General features: G+C 43.3%; 1 protein-coding gene across 3 annotated transcripts in view; it reads right to left on the bottom strand.

The window, feature by feature from the left end:
* LOC126210111 (uncharacterized) overlaps nucleotides 1-18,305 on the bottom strand; it is a 136,153-nt gene that overhangs the window by 89,596 nt on the left and 28,252 nt on the right. Inside the window, exon 2 of one of the 3 annotated variants that reach the window (XM_049939253.1) lies at nucleotides 12,250-12,450. In XM_049939253.1, the coding sequence (XP_049795210.1) occupies nucleotides 12,250-12,422 (173 nt within the window). In that variant the 5' untranslated portion in view covers nucleotides 12,423-12,450. Of the gene's footprint in view, nucleotides 1-12,249; nucleotides 12,466-18,305 lie in introns of all 3 variants that reach the window. The other 2 variants (XM_049939254.1, XM_049939255.1) reach the window with 2 other exon arrangements.

Below are 18,305 nucleotides of genomic sequence, written 5' to 3'. Positions count from 1 at the left end.
TAATCGACAACATCACCCGGCTGCATTCCCGTAAATTATTTGAACTTTGTATATGCTGGGAGAAACAAGGTCTCACTCAGTTCATTGTGTTTGTCCATAACATTCAGAAGGCTGAGCAGATATGGCACCAAGGTATATGTGTTGTTTGCTTCCCAAAGGCATTTGATACTGTTCCCAACATTGCTTAGTGAATAAAATACAGAATTAATGGAAGACAGGCCATCTCTGCAATTGGATCCAGGACTTTCTAGCAGATAGAACTCAATACGCCTTGTTCAAAAAGGCAACATCATCATTTGTAAAGGTACCATCATTCACACCCTTAGTGACTGTAAAACTAGGGGGTGTGCTGTTCATTATATAAAAAGTGAGTTCCATGAATGGTTCGAGACAGCAAAATGAAGTTTTCTACATATGATGGTACGTAATTTCCATGACTCGTCAATCCTCTTAGCTCTTGCATCAACAGAGATACATATGTAAGAGATGAATGTAGAAACAAGCATCACCAGCATCAAGTGGAATTACCTCATAAAACCACTGATGAAATCTTTTTGGGTTACCAGCTGAACCTAAGAAAATACAACTCACCCATAAAAGAAGTTGCTTACAAAACACTCATTGACAGATTTTTTAGTTTTGCTTGCTCATCGCACTGGACCAGTTACAAAATAGGATTAATAGCAGAGACACACAGGAGTTCAAAAAAATGTAAATACACATTGATAGTTAATATCTTTGGAACAAAATGGCATATTGTTGCAATTTTGCATGGTAACAACATACATTGTTTCCTCAACAGTTCTTGGCACTCATTTTCCAGCACATGATAGTCCAGCACTGAAGGAAGTAAGATTGTCATCTGAGCAATGCAAGGCTGTTTTGAAGTGGTACTGGAAAACGAAAACATGAGGGAGGGACAATGGTAATGGCGTAATGTTTACAGAATTCAACTACCAACCCATTCAGCAATTTATCATATTTGGAATAAATATGAAGCCAACAGCACTGATCAGAATATGTACCAGGAAAGGTCTGGCCAACCAAAATCATCAAAATGACCAGCTTGCAGCGTAGCTGTGTTGCAACATTTTACTAGGTCACCCTAAAAATCTGAGAAGCAGGGTGTACATGCAAGTGTGTAACAAATTCTGAAGACTGCAAAGAGGAAAGTGTACATTCCAGGATTGCTGAAGACTATGAACAAGGACAACCCAGGTTGAAGGATGGAGTACTGTGAGCGATTTGAATGCATGTTTCGTGAAGGGTGAACAGTTTGCAGAGACGGTTATCTGTTGGCGAGGTGCAATTCAAGCTGACTGGTGCAGTAACCCATCACAACTGCATGTACTGGGGTCCTGAAAATCCTCACACTCACATGGACAAACACGTTAATTTACCGGGTGTTAATGTCTGCTGTAGTCTGTAAACGCACAGTTTGATTGGCCAATTCTTCGTTAAAGGTGCTGTTACTGGTGAGACGTATTTTCATGTGCTGCAAACATCGATTTTACCTGACATCCGAGAGGTGTTTGGGAATGAAAGATTTTACCTACAACAAGATGGTACTCCACCTCAAACCCAGATGTCACAGCCCACTTGGTTGAAAATCTAAGTGGACAACAGATAGTTCAAACAGAGGCTGTTGACTACCCACTGCAGTCTACAGACCTTACACCTCTTGACTTCTACCTATGAGGCAACTTAAAAGTTAAGTTTATCAGCAGAAGCCAACTACACTGAATGAGCTACAACAAAGCATTGAGGCATCCTGTGCGGCTATCGCACCATCGACACTGACAGCCCTAGTTCAGTAAACAGGTCAACAGCATCGATGTTATTTGGCTGCCAATGGGGGTCACTTTAAACACATAAAATACAGGGTTATTACAAATGATTGAAGCGATTTCACAGCTCTACAATAACTTTATTATTTGAGATATTTTCACAATGCTTTGCACACACATACAAAAACTCAAAAAGTTTTTTTAGGCATTCACAAATGTTCGATATGTGCCCCTTTAGTGATTCGGCAGACATCAAGCCGATAATCAAGTTCCTCCCACAGTCGGCGTAGCATGTCCCCATCAATGAGTTCGAAAGCATCGTTGATGCGAGCTCGCAGTTCTGGCACGTTTCTTGGTAGAGGAGGTTTAAACACTGAATCTTTCACATAACTCCACAGAAAGAAATCGCATGGGGTTAAGTCGGGAGAGCGTGGAGGCCATGACATGAACTGCTGATCATGATCTCCACCACAACCGATCCATCGGTTTTCCAATCTCCTGTTTAAGAAATGCCGAACATCATGATGGAAGTGCGGTGGAGCACCATCCTGTTGAAAGATGAAGTCGGCGCTGTCGGTCTCCAGTTGTGGCATGAGCCAATTTTTCAGCATGTCCAGATAAACGTGGCCTGTAACGTTTTTTTCGCAGAAGAAAAAGGGGCCGTAAACTTTAAACTGTGAGATTGCACAAAACACGTAAACTTTTGGTGAATTGCGAATTTGCTGCACGAATGCGTGAGGACTCTCTACCGCCCAGATTCGCACATTGTGTCTGTTCACTTCACCATTAAAAAAAAATGTTGCTTCATCACTGAAAACAAGTTTCGCACTGTGAAAACAAGTTTCGCACTGAACGCATCCTCTTCCATGAGCTGTTGCAACCGCGCCGAAAATTCAAAGCGTTTGACTTTCTCATCGGGTGTCAGGAACTTGTAGCAATTGTAAATGGTAAGGCTTCCGCTTTAGCCTTTTCCGTAAGATTTTCCAAACCATCGGCTGTGGTACGTTTAACTCCCTGTTTGCTTTATTCGTCGACTTCCGCGGGCTACGCGTGAAACTTGCCCGCACGCGTTCAACCGTTTCTTCGCTCACTGCAGGCCGATCCGTTGATTTCCCCTTACAGAGGCATCCAGAAGCTTTAAACTGTGCATACCATCGCCGAATGGAGTTAGCAGTTGGTGGATCTTTGTTGAGCTTCATCCTGAAGTGTCGTTGCACTGTTATGACTGACTGATGTGAGTGCATTTCAAACACGACATACGCTTTCTCGGCTCCTGTCGCCATTTTGTCTCACTGCGCTCTCGAGCGCTCTGGCGGCAGAAACCTGAAGTGCGGCTTCAGCCGAACAAAACTTTATGAGTTTTTCTACATATCTGTAGTGTGTCGTGACCATATGTCAATGAATGGAGCTACAGTGAATTTATGAAATCGCTTCAATCATTTGTAATAGCCCTGTAGCTTTCACACAATTCTAGCTACTGTTCAGCTAAATTTAAGGATGGACGGTTCATGTAATTATCAAAATCAAACCTGTATTTAAAAAGTTGTTAAGATGTCTAAATCCAACATTATTGTAGAAAGGTATTTCATGTAATTTGGTGATGATAACTGTAATATTTCAGTATGTTTATTGTTCTGGATAGAGTGTAACAAATTGTAGATCAAAATGTTGTAATCTGTTTTGAAAAACTAATGAGACTTTTAATTGCAAACTTCAAAATTACTGTTTGAAATAATTAATTAATTCAAATTTCGACTGGTAAAAGCTATATAAGCAATGGCGGCAATAGCTGATCGGAGTTGGTTTCGAGTCAGTTCACTGTTAATGCCAACACTGTGGTGCATATTAGCAAGTTATTAAGTACATTTTCATTTTGGCCACATCATTTATTAGATTTGATTAATGTGACGAGTCGCTCCAGGCATAGGAATAGCCCAGACTTTCTTTCAGGTGGAGACAATTTGCAGCAATGAGATGCACACCTCAGATATGAACATTAAGAAACAGCAAGTTAGATATCCAGTTTGGTAGCCACAGTTTATATTTAAGATACTATGACTTACATTTAAGACACTATTATGGGTGCATACACTCCACGAATGGCGAGGCAAGATGTTAGTTCCACACGCTTCACGAAATGACCATGACGGAAAAATGTCATGCAAATTAGAGTTCATTTGGAGCCTTAATGACAGTCCTCTCTCTCGTGTGGCACGGGCATATGGAACACGGAAAGCTGAAAATGCTGTCGGTATTTGACGTACCCTCCACCCGACACATTAGAAAACATGAAACGGCCTTACGTGTGAGTACAACTGAAGACCATAATGCGGAGAAATCTGGAGGAGGAATTTAGCTCGCAGGGCGTGTCAAATGGCAGATGATAATAATTCTGGTCGTGGTGACAAAAACAGAATTGCTGGACATCGAGACATGATCATATACTGGTGAATTATTTGTCAGCATCTACTGCAAGGAGCTGAAGAGAATACTTCTCTTACACCAGTGGGGTGGCTCAACGTCTGTAGGAGAGCGCGAAACTCTACAATCACTGCTAGACAGAGTAGTGACACGCATAAGTGGGCACACTGCCTTGTCGCAGTGCTGGTCCTGTCCTGCCGTAGCGCCACAGACCCCTCACTGGCCAGTTAATGCTCACAGCAGTACTGTAAGTACTGCCAAACTGCGGCCTCACTTTCTGTGCATCTGTCTTTACCACCACACATTCATTGTCCGTGCTGCATAGGGGATGTTTACCAAACAGAAAATTACGCCAAGGTGCCACAGGCTCCATTTTAGGCCCAGTGCTGTATGTAGCAGACTTCCCTAAGTCGCCAACACCACGTAAACTAATGATACACGCAGTACGTGGCTAGTTGCTGTGCATCATTAACTGCAAGTTCTTGCCACCAACTTGAAGAATGGGCTATGAGCTAGAGGGTTCGTTTCAGTGTGGGAAAAATCCAAGGCACGATCATGACCAAGTGTCGTCCACCAGCGATCACCAGTGTTGTGCCCTTTGGGCATCCAATTGAATAGATCAAATACCAAATCTTTGAAATACCCAAGGGCCTTCTTACATCAGAATCTCAGTTGGAAGGAGCAAATTATTCATGTGATTAAGTAAACAATACAGCTATATCGACTGCTAAATGAGAGGTCTCCCGGGTCAGTTGTGGTCTCTATATCGACAGGCTGAGTATTCGGCCCATCGTGAAATACACCAGTAAGGTGTGAGGAAATGCAGCTGATAGCCACATCGAGCATCCGTGTGCCCTCCTGAAAAAAAAATCCTGCATGAAGTGTTCCATGTGCCCTACAACTTTCCAGCACACTACCTCCATAACATGTCTGTCAGGCCCTATGTGCTTGAAAGGTGCCAACATGAGGTGACAAGACTGTACACCAAGCCCTGACTCTTTCAGAACCCCCTCATCCACCAACTAGAGAGAGGGACCAACGACCATAACAAGTATAAGAGGCCAGTGACGCTGCTTCGATGGTAGGCAGTACCCTCTGACGTTGAATTACACGTAGATCAGACTTGCACCCAGTGCAACACCAAAGACACGACATGCCAAACCGTGTGTATCATCTCACAACTGCAGTCAGCTATGACCTAGGATTGATACTACGATAAGCTCGTTGTGGATTTACTGTCCAGACCAGAAGACGTATGCCTGCCTGTACTGCTTCCAGTGGTGTACTTGCACTGCATTTGTATTACTAGCCATAACGCAACTTTGTTCATTGGTTTCTGCTTCCCTCCATCTTGGCTCCTCTATAGATTACTCGCTGGACTTGTTTGTTTCTAGTGCCACCTCTACTTGTCCATTTTCTCACTGTTTTCTTCCGTCTCCACTCCGTAATCTACTGTAGAAAGCACCAGGCTAGTAAGTCATCATCAGCTGGTTCCTCGAGTCATTCCCAGTCTTTTGTCAAATACTGGTCACAATAATTGGCGACAAAGTAAAAGGTTAGCAGCATTCTATGGACTCAAAATGCATGGAACTCTAGGAACAGCAACAGCCACTTCTCCAGCAGCAGTTGCAATGGCAGTTCCAACAGAAGTTTCCACAACAGCAGCAACAACAACAGCAGCAGCAACAACAGTATATTCAGCTTTTGAAGTATCAGCTGCAGATTAACAGTACCCAATTAACAACAGCAGTAGTCACTTCCCAGGCACAGAGCTCTCCACCTGCGTTTCCACCTTTTAAAGCATTTACAATGGCTGAAACAGCATTTCTTCGCCATTCAGGTCATTGATGACGCTCCCCAATAGTCACGCTTCCTTTCTTGGGCTTCCCTGGAGACGTTTCCCTTGTTGAAGAAGTTGGTTCCTTTCTTAAATCCAGTCGCCCTCACATTCCCGGATGCAAAACCTCATACACAGACTCTTTAATTAGAGATGTAGTGGTCCATCTCGCTCGTAATCCTGAAGAACACACGTCAGTCCCCAGCTACACAATCCATCATTGGATGATATTTTCACAATCACCGCACTCTTTCGAAATCGCGCAGGCAGCAAATGAGCACCCCATGGTTTGAGCACAAGTGACTGCAGTCCAGACATCCCATTGCGCCCCAAGAACACAAATTTCTTGTAAACCATTTACCCGATGGCAGCATCATGATCCATCGGCTTCAGATATGTCAATAGCCTTTGAACAATATATCACATATGTCTGATGTGGGCAGCAGGGTCTTCCATCATGCCCAGACTGCTTCACACCACACCTGTGTGTGTAGGTGTCTGGGTTGCTGGGCACACTGCAACCGCTGCGGGAAAAATGGACGTCTCCCAATAATCGTACCCAGTTCTACACAAGTGTCAAAGAAAAGTGCATGAACTTTGGGCAGTTATGGCACAATGTGATGCTTTTGTTATAAAGTTGTTTACCAATGTCTCAACGGCAAGCAAAGATGTCTGTCACAGGAACTGTTGTTTCCTTGGTGAACCTCTAAACCTATGCCGTCTAAGCTCCCCAGAATTAGCCCCGCCCTTGGTAGCGTAAAGTGACAGTTCAGTTTCCTCTGAGGTCAATTAATGATCAACACACTCGACGAAAATATCACTTGGCTAGTCACTCAGCCGGAAACATTTTCGGTCTGGGCACCTTCCCGTTGTTTGGATTTTCCAAGGGTGAGGTTCAGGTCGTCTCCGAGACAGTTCCCTTCCAATAACTCTAAGACTTTTGTGCCACTTTTGTACCCCGGCCTGAGGTGCTCCACAGATTTCCAGGTTCACATCTCCTTGCATCCAGATGTGTTGCCTGGATCCTGCTGAGTACGGCCCACTCCAGTCTGCTTATGGACTGCCATTGAGCAGTCACTCGATCGACATCATGAGTCTCAGGAGACAACCAAATAAAACCAGCAGTTGGACCACACGCCTGGTATTGGTAACGAAACCTAACAGCTTTCTCCGGCTATGCAACGACTTCAAATCAACAATCAATGCCCAAACACAAGTAGATACGTATCCTGTTCCACTTCCAGAAGAGCTCCTCACAAAACTTATCAGCAGAGAATGCTTTTGTAAGATATACTTTGATGAAGCATATTTGCAGATCTCACTGGATGAGGAGTCGCAAGAAGTCATGGTTATCACACTCCCTTCGATTTGTACAAATACAAGTGCTCCAGTAATCTTTCGGTGATTCCTGGAACAGCTGTCCATGCCAGTATCTACTTGCACCAGTTATCTCGATGGCTCAACTGTCATGGATGCTAAGCATCAGAGTCGCCATCAAAACCTTTGGAGCATATTTACTACATTATGTGACGCAGAGCTGAAGTGACGCTTAGCAGACGCCAGCTTTTCCTGAAGCAAGTGGAATACCTCAAACATTTACTCAACAACGAAAGGGTCCAACCCATTGATCACGATGTCGCACCTATTGACACTCCAGCTCGCCCCCAAAACTTGTGGGAGCTGCAAGCTTTTTCTGGAAAGGTGAATTATTATTTTAAGTTACTACCTCAGGCAACCCTTATCATACATCATCTAAACGAGTTGCAGAAGAATGAAGCCAATGCTGTGCTTATCACACTGCCTTAACCCTTTGCACAATCACATCCACTCGTTCTCGCCACAGGTGCCTCCCCATACAGCACTGATGCAGTGCTGGTGGATAGGAAGAATGACTATTCGTCAAAGATGCTGACACCTAAGCACAATAACTACTCACACATATAAGAAGAAGCTTTAGCGGCTGTCTTTGCAGTTAAGAAATTACATGTTTACCTGTTTGGAGCTAAGTTCACTTTAATTACAGACGACAAACCGATGGTAGAACAAATCAGGCTACGCTCCAGTCTTGCAGAGCAGACAGCAAAACAGCTTCAGTGTTGGGCACTTTTCCCCAAACTTTACGGTGTTATACCATTAAATAGCAGCCCACAGCGCAACACACAAATACTGAAGCTCTATTTCACCACCTGTAGGACCAGATCCACCCTCTGACCAGCAGGAAACCCTATTTCACAAGTTGCGACATGGTCGCGAATAACAGTGAGCCGAATATAGAATAAATTTCCTTTACGTCTATGGTCACAAATTTTTTGTCATCAGACTACCGCTTTTGGTCTATAATGTCCATCTTCAGATCTGTTTTATAAAAACATGCCACTATGGCTGCAGTACATTAGGACACTATTTTATAAAACAGATCTGAAGAAGGTCATTATAGACAGAAAGCGGTAGTCTGGTGACAGAAAATTTGTGACCATAGACATAAAGCAAAGGAAATTTATAGGAAACCTTACGTTTCCATATAGATGGAGAACAGAGACAAACGCTGGATGGGTTTCCCATTATGGTTGCATGAATTGCTCGAATTGCTGTGGACATGTGCTGCAATCCTATCTTATGGAAAGTTATCCACCATGACCTCAATCGGTTGGCCATGTGCTTCTCAAAGAACACTAGTTCGAAGCTCTGGATCTGGCTTGCAGTACCACTGTATATCAGTCATGAATGATGTCCTCTCAATGGAGCTCTAGGGCCTCAGGTTTTACAACTACGCCATGGTGGGAAATTGGAAATATCACGGATTAAAACTCTCTTGCAGAAACACATTTACTGGGTTTAAACAATGACAGACACCACGTGCACTGCTGTTCCACTTGCGCCCAGCGTCAGGTCACACCACCAGGCTCTCTGTCCAATCCGTATCTCCCCTGGGATCACATTCATTTGGGTTCTGTTGGCCAGCTTCTGGGCTCTCTGTGATTTATAGTCACAGATACTTGCTCTAATTACCGCTATACAGTCAACATGGCGACCACCAAACGGACTGTGTAATTAATGGGCTCATCCAGATTCTAACCACTGAAGACCTTCCTCCAAACTACAGTATCAGACAACATGCTCCAGTTCACAGTGACAGACTGGGAACAATTCTGCACTTCAGATGGCATAAAACACCTTTTTAGTGCGCCATTTCATCCATCCTCCAATGGCAAACCACACTGTATGGTGTGGACATTTAAGCAACAATTGTTTAAAGCAATGGGAACAGCCACCACCATAGCTCCATTCACATTGTTCCTAAGCACATACAGGAACGTTTCCATCCACGACCACAGCCTTGTTGAGCTCCCCCATGGGAGACAACCACAATCTCTCCTTTTTCTTCTGGCACCGATGCCCTAGTAACCCCAGACCCAGAATGCTGGGCGATTTCCACCAGACACAGCAATGTGAGCATCCTCTTGGGGAAAGGGGGGGGGGGGGAGGACATGTGATGATTTGGAGTGCCATCATGTCCACTTACTTTGTCCACACCTAATGACTACAATGCGACTGGTAGACCACCTTGGTCTAGAAACGCCACATTTTTCAGTCCTATAACAGCACAGGTATAACTTGTGCTCCACAGAACACCAGCTGCAATTCCTGCAGACATGGAAATGTACGTTGGAGTGTCCACACAGCCTTTAGAGAGACAGCCAGTGATGCCTATGTCACCACATCCCAATGTGATACTGCAGGCTTCTGGTTCCTCATCATCCAATGGGCTTCATTGCTGGGATGTGAACCATACAAACAGTTCACCTCCCAACACTGGCTTGAAGGCTTCCATCATCAGGCAATTTCTGGTGACATATTCCACATGACAACTTCCAAACCCTACAAGAGAACATGGAACCCAGTGTGATGCTGGACGCTTCTGGTTCCTCACACCATCCAACGAGCTTCACTGCCAGGATGTGAACCATATCAACGGTTCACGTCCCAAATATTGGCTTAGAAGTTTCCAATCATACGTGGCCATTTCAGGGGACTGATATTCCAGACAACTTTCAAAGCCCACGAGAGAACATGGAACTCGACCAGCGCTGCTAGGTGCAGCAGCTACAGATGCATACGCACGCATCAGCATAATGTGCTGCTGGGTTTGCCTTGCCACAGTGCATCACCCCCATAGCTGAGCAATTAGTGATTGCAGCAGTACTGTAAGTGGTGAAACTCTGTGGCACCACTTTCAGTGACATATTCACCTCGCATATGTATCGCTAGCTGCAACACACCATTGCTTACTGGTTTCCACTTCTCTATGTCTTGGTCTCTGTACAGATTACCTGCTGGACTTGTTTCTTTGTAGTGCCATTTGCACTTGTCTATTTCCTCGGCATTGTCTTCTGTTCACATCTGTTGTTGGTAACCCCAAGCTGATCAGATAGCCTCAGCGGTTTCCTTGAGTCACAACCAATCTTTTGTCAAATCCCAGTCACAATAATGATAGTAAAGTACAACGATTTTAATGACGATCCAATATAGTGTGACATGTCAATGATAATGTGACAACAATGATAATGGGTATGACAATGGTAATAATGGGGTTAATGGAGATGATGAAATTGATGATGATGATAGTGCAGCAATCCTAAGCTGGCGCCGCTGAATACAAAAAGATATCTTGAACCTATGCATCAAAGGCAATTTGCAGTAACCATAACATCAGGAAGGTCTTAAGAGTCAAGGTACTGCCCCTCCTTTGGACAATCCCAAGTTTAATATTTCAACACAACCATGTCTGGCCAACTGTTATAAGGAATGGGCAAGCTTTCTCTATGAACATTGGGATACCTGGCTTACACATTCACTGATATGTCACATGGCGAAACTGGCCAGGATGTGGTCAGTCGGCTACTTGCCCATCACGTTGTTCCAGTGAGCATGCACACACAGAACGTTTAGACAGAGATTCCTGAGGAGCATATCTGGTTTCTTTCCAGTCCCACACCTCGATGTTTAGTGTTGGCTCGTACGGGATTCACAACACGCTGACCTCAAAGCCAGAGATGGTGTACTGTTTTGTGATTCCTCTCATTTGTGGGTTAATATGTAACAGGCCCCCACAACCGCACGAATGGTCGACTGTGAAGAGCGGACAAATTGAATAGCTGGCCGGCGGCCATTAGAGTGGTAAACTGACGCGCGGAGTTCGAATGTTTATACATCGCTTTTGGTTATAAAACGCCTTCCCTTGAGTTAGGTCACAAACATAATGCCTCATTTAAATACGTTACTACAAAATAGTTTTTAATTTATGAACAAACAGCAACTAGTCACTGTTTATGAATTTATCTTACGTACTACATGGAATCTGCCGTAGCTAAAAAGTTACGTACTTGACCCCTAGCATTTTTCATAGTTCATTTACGATAGATGTACGCAAAATGCATCAAAATACTCGAAGATTTGCCCACTATATTAATAGATATTTTCTGACTCTACCTTGCTTTAGATTTTATGACGAGAAGTGCGTTATATATTGCATAGTGCTTTGGCAACTCACGACCAAATTATCAAGTTTCAACCTAACCTAGACCATGAAAACACTACAGATCAGCCAACTTTCTTCAAAATGATCAGAACATATAAAATGGAATTCTGTCGGTCGGAAATGTTGCCCCCTGACAGCGTGTAGCCATTTTTTGTAACAGCTGTGGTTTTGAGAAAGGAAACCTGCAAATAGATGCACAGACAGTATACTAATACCGTGTTACAAAAACATTTATTAAGCAAGTGCACAGACATACAAAACAATTTAAAATATTCACTTACCTATGAAATGTAATATTCGTTCCTTTCTCGAATTTATTTGTACAATTAGTCGCTGCACGACTCTTCACTATTGTACTTCTTTTGATTGGAACGTACAGACAGTAGAATTACAAGTAACAAATACTGTATGTACGTCCCAACAAATATACAACGTTGAATCAGGGTCTTCATAAACAACAGTACTACACAACACATCAGACTACAGCCACTATAATGGCGTCCAGCCGAAGGTTCAAATTATCCCGCGACTGCAGCGCCATCAGTCTAGTTATTTTTTACAAGGTCTTTGATATGTAACTATGTATGGTCTGGAGCTCAGCTGAGTGATAAGCCTCCCCTCAATGTTGAAGCTCTTGCAGAAGATGGCTATGGCTTGGGACTCACCTCTGGATGCCAGGCATGTAGATTGGCTTGGAGATGATCTCGGTGTCCCGGCTGCCCCAGTCGCTGCTCATGTTCTTGTTCCAGCTCCAGATGAAGCCAGTGCCACGGCCTACACTGCTGTGCAACCACACCGCCACCATCAGACACCAAGCAGTCCTCAGGTGCCAGTCCATCGTCACTTGCTACACGCAACACACACTGCTGCAAAACAACATCCTTGGGAAGGGTCTTTTTCGTCTCCATAAATTATAAACTTTTATCAACCAAATACTGAGCTACAAGACTGCCAAATTTATTCATTTCCCATTAGAAAGGAGAAGCAGTGCGCCAAAGTATAAGAACTAGTGAGTTCCAATTATCATCTCGAAAGAAAAATTAAGTAACCATTTCTTTATTTTCTGGAACATGTTTTCGCTCCTGGCACATACTGAAATTCCCACTCCATAGTAACATAACAGGCCGCTAAAGGGGTAAAAAAAGGCACAGTCCATTAATAAAGTGGAGTATTGAGATGTATTCGTCCTCTGCTTTTGGACGGGAACAACATTGTGATAATCGAAGCTGGGCTGATGGAAGTGTACAGCAACAATGCATCATCACATGGCATAGTGGATAGGTGCTGCAGTTGTCCAAGCAAGTCTTAGCAACGAAGAACCAAGTAGTATATCATCTCTCTGTAAAGAACCTGGAATTTCAAGGGACGTGGAGGTTGTGGTAATCTGGTAAATTCAGTATCAGAATCGAGACTACTGTGGACAAAATGAAAATCTGTCAGTAATTAGTTTTCAACATCTTGCTCGACATTCTGGAGGCAAGTAACCACCCTTCGGGGTCCGCAACTCCTCACATTGATTCAAGAAATCCTCACACTGATTCAAGAAACCTGCCGAATCGAGGCAGTTGTTCTTTGAGATCAATTTAGATGACTTCTTCAGCTGCTTAATAATCATGAATATCTACTGAGTGTTTCACTTTGGCGTGAGAAAAAGAAGCAAAGCAGCTACTTGAAACGTGTAGATTCACCTCACTAAATGAGATTAAAACCCAAAAACCATTGGGCAAGGTGATGAGAGTTTTTTGAGACTGCCATGGTATAATGCTAACAAACTATGCAAAGTATATTCTTCTTTTCCATCTCTCTCTGTTGCTGTCAGCAACGTTAGTTATAAATGCAAAAACAACGTGCGTAAATATCAAGCTGATTGTCTGACATTAGGCTTTTCCAGCATTCTTTTCAGTAATAAGACACAACCACAATATGCTCTTTGTTTGGAGAATTTGGCCAACGACTGTGTGAAGCCTATAAAATTAAAGAGATGCCTGTCATGGGGTACCTCATAATATTGTGGCGGACCTTCTTTTGCTCGGCCTCGTGCAGAAACTCGACAAGACATGGACTCAACAAGTCGGTGGAAGTTCCCTGCAAAAATATTGAGCCATGCTGACTCTAAGCTGTCCATAATTGCGAATGAGTTGTCAGTGCATGTTTTTGAGTACGAAATGACCTCTCAATTACGTCCCAAAATGCTCGATGGTATTCGTGTCGGCCGATGTGGGTGGCCAAAACATTTGCTCGAATTGTCCAGAGTATCCTAAGCAGTCACGAAAAATTGTGGACCAATGATATGGCGCACTGTCATCCACAAAAACTTCATCGTTATTCGGAAACATGAAATCTATGAATCGCTACAAAAGGTCTCCAAGTAGCCGAACATAACCAATTCCAGACAATGATTGCTTCATTTAGACCAAAGAACCTATCCCTTTCATTCAAACACAACCCACACCATTGTGGAGCCACCACCAGGTTGCATAGTGCCTTGTTGATTATTTGGATCCACGGGTTAATTGTGTGTGCACTACACACGAACCCTACCATCCGCTCTTACTACTGAAATCGGGACTCATCCGGCCACGATTTCCCAGACGTCTAGGGTCCAACTGATATGCTCACAAGCCCAGCACAGACGCTGCAGGTGACTTCATGCTGTTAGCAAAGCCAACCGAATCAGTCGCCTGCTGTCACAGCCCATTAAAACAAAATGTCGCTACAATGTCCTGACGGATACGTTCGTCGTTCGTCCCACATATATTTCTGCCATTATTTCACGCAGTGTTGCTTGTCTGTTGGAACTGACAATTACACAAACGCCGCTGCTCTCGGTCGTTAAGTGGCAGAGCGGTTCTAGGCGCTTCAGTCCGGAAACGTGTGACTGCTACGGTCGCAGGTTCGAATCCTGCCTCAGTTGTGAATGTGTGTGATGTCCTTAGGTTAGTTAGGTTTAAGTAGTTCTAAGTTCTAGGGGACCGATGACCTCAGATGTTGAGTCCCATAGTGCTTAGAGCCGTTTTGAAGGCCGTCGGCCACTGCGTTGTCCGTGGTGAGAGGTAATGCCTGAAATGTGGTACGAGGTGTGGCTAGAAAAAAACCGGACTAGTACTGGTGAAACAATAAAACGAATGCAATAAGGCTGAAAGTCGCGTGGCCTGTCACGTGACTCTCGCTCCGCCTACTGCTCGAGTTTCATCTGCCCCCTGCACTCAGTCTGCCCGTGGCGTCTGTTTTAAGTAGTTGACGTTTTGTCTGTTGAGTGTACAGAAAGAACAGCGTGTTAACATCAAATTTTATTTCAAACTAGGAAAATCCGCAAGTGAAACGTTTGTAATATTACAACAAGTGCACGGCGATGATTGTTTATCGCGAACACAAGTGTTTGAGTGGTTTAAACGATTTAAAGATGGCCGCGAAGACACCAGTGATGACACTCGCACTGGCAGACCATTGTCAGCATAAACTGATGCAAACATTGAAAAAATAGGTAAACTTGTTCGACAAGATCGCCGTTTAACAATCAGAGCAGTGTCTGAGTTAACAGGAGTTGACAAGGAAAGTGTTAGGCAGATTCTTCATGAAAGTTTCAACATGAACAAAGTGTGTTCAAAAATGGTTCCAAAGTGTCTCACAATTGAACAGAAGGAACGCCGAGGAATGATTTGTTCTGACATCCTGGAAAACATTGAAAGTGATCCCATCTTCTTACAAAATGTTATTACTTGCGATGAATCATGGTTTTTTACTTACGATCCCGAAACTAAACGCCAATCGATGCATTGGAAAACTCCTGGTTCTCCACGACAAAAAAAAAAGCACGAATGTCAAAATCGAAATTCTAGGCAATGATGATTGACATCAAAGGGATTGTGCACATTGATTGGGTACCAGAGGGACAAACAGTGAATCGGCATTACTACATTAGCGTCCTGGCTACCCTACGTGAGCGAGTACGGAACGATTTGTGGAGAAAAAAGTCATGGATCCTTCACCAAGACAATGCCCCAGCTCACAGTGCGTTGTCAGTGAAGACGTTCTTGGCAAAACACAACATTCCCATCTTAGATCATCCACCCTACTCACCTGATTTGTCCCCCTGTGACTTTTTTCTTTTCCCTAAAGTCAAGTCAGCTTTGAAAGGAACTAGATTTGAGACTGTTGAAGCAGTAAAAGAAAAAGCGACGGAAGTAATGTATGGACTTACCGAAAATGATCTGCAGCATTGCTATGAACAGTGGAAAATTCGTATGGAGCGGTGTAGAGACCGAGGAGAGTACATTGAAGGAGATAACATGAAATTGTAAATAATTGTAAATAAATGTTTTTTCCAGCATCAGTCCGGTTTTTTTCTAGCCGCACCTCGTATTCGCAGCACACTCTTGACACTGTGGATCTTGGAATATTGAATTCCCCATAGACTTCCGAGATGCAATGTCCCATGCGCTAACTGAGACTACCATTCCGCGTTCAAAGTCTGTTAATTCTGTCGTGCGGTCATAATCACGCCAGAAACCTTTGCATGTGAATCTGCTGCATCCAGATGACTCTTCTGCCAATCCACTGCTCCTTTATACCCAGTGTACGCGATTCTACCGTCATTCGTATATGTGCAAATAGCTATCCCGTGACTTTTTTTCATCCCAGTGTAAACCCAGCGAATGTTTTAAGCATCATGGGCAATAACTGAAAGACACTGTCAGATTCCTCAAAAAACATGTACCAACTCCCAAGAAATCGCTAAGTGCATCCCTTGAGGTATCCTACTTCATTGTAAAATTCAAATCATCACCCATTATTTGTGAGAAAATACTTCTTCCTGCAGCCGTCAAAATGTGCGAAATAGTGCACGGAGAAAGATTTGGCGACAGTCTGAATTTGATAACACCTGCAAGTGATCGTGTGCTGTTTCTCCTTCTGTAAAATCACACATTGCATGATGTACGTTGACTTCGAAAGTAGTGCAACGGGATGTCAATAATTTGCTGAAATACACAGTCAGTGCTGCAAATCTTGTGAAAGCATTAGGCTATTTTCCATTCTTTGTGAGGAGATGGGTTCCACTCATGATTCGCTTCTGTTGCACATGAAGGTACGTTGTTTGTCTCGTGGTAAAATTCTTCGTCGCTTTATGGCCCTGAAGGATGAACTTATTCGTCTTTTCCTATTGAACAGCAGCCCTATACTTCCTGGGTGCTACTTGCCCGACGGTTTCGAGAAACTGGATGATTTAACGAGTCACTTCAAGACAGAAATGGTAATATTACCTTTCTAATAGAAGTGCTAATTTATAGGAGAATACATGCACTTCGAAAAATGCTGACGGAGAAGAGGAAATGCGAGATTTTTTCTTGACTGAATTGTTTCGTGAAGGAAAATGAGTTGGATGGGAGGAAAATTAGTCGAATCGGCTTAGTTCATCTCGAAAACCTTCGTCAACAATTCGAAGACAAATTTCCAGAACCTTCATCTGAATATGACTGGATCCACAGTCCGTTCAATACGATCAAAAGACCACTTGTAGGAGGAGCTAATAGAACTCTCAAACGAAATTAATTTAAATTGAAGCCTCTTGAAATTTTTTTGGTGCAGACCCGGAACGAATATCCCAATTCAGCAAGAAGGCAGTGACGTGTTATTACCCTGCGCATCAGGTTACTTGTATGAACCAACATTTCCAACAATGGCATTCAAGACAAAACGTCTGCTCGACTACAACTGGAATGGCATCTGTAAGCTGCTGTTTAAAAGATCCAACCAAGACTGAACCTGCTTTCTTCAAAAATTCAAGCACACATCGCACTAAATGTGCATATGTCATAAAATTTCCGAATTTTGAACTATGTGAATTTTTTATCTTGTTTATTTCCTTTTTGGGTGATCAGTTTGAATATCAGACATGCCAACTTTCAAAAGTGAAAAATCAGGAGAATTTTTGCGGTGTACTATTGTTAATTATAACACATCCCTGACGATTAAAGTTGCAATAATTCAATAACTGTAACAATTCAATTACATTTGCTTTATTATTCACATGTAAATACTAAATAATGGACATACCTGAGCCTTCGGACTGTATAATTTGTCATTCAACATGCTGAACAATATGAATGATGAGCTCTGCAGGTTTCTTTGGATTCACACACGTTCAAATGAAACACTCTCGAGAGAACTACAGTTCGAAATTACGATCTGAGGATACAAATTAACGTATATTATAATCGCGCAACAGAACTAAGAACACAATGATCCTACATTCTAGACAATGGTCTTGTAGCAGTGATGCCAACCCTCGCGCACCGTTTCCCCCTATATTGCACTTCAAATTCCCCTAAATAATTTATCACACCGTCGGGTAAGCAAGCGGGGTAGTGGGGCGGTAAAAGGGAGTCAAGAATGAAATTGTCGAGCAGAGGGGCGCGGAGGGGAGGTTACTAACCCTAAAGATTTTTTCCCCCTGAAACATTTATCTCTCTAACTTCCCCATAGGCAGCTTAATTCCTCCTAAATTTAGGGGGAAATCCCCTAACTTGGCAACACTGCCTTTTAGACACAACAATGCTAACCACTTCGCTTGGAACAACTATCGACTACTCCTTGTCCACGATAACTTTACGATTGCGCTGGTGCTACCAGAAGCGGAGGAAACTGGCACTAGTTGGAAGATATTCATTTGTCTCCGAACGCTGGAAACGGTAAGTACCTTACTTCCTTGTAGATACGAAGC

Source organism: Schistocerca nitens, chromosome 10, assembly GCF_023898315.1.
Source record: "Schistocerca nitens isolate TAMUIC-IGC-003100 chromosome 10, iqSchNite1.1, whole genome shotgun sequence".
Classification (NCBI taxonomy): Eukaryota; Metazoa; Arthropoda; class Insecta; order Orthoptera; family Acrididae; genus Schistocerca; species Schistocerca nitens.
Note: the sequence above shows the minus strand (reverse complement) of the source record. Positions and strands in the feature narration are given on the sequence as shown.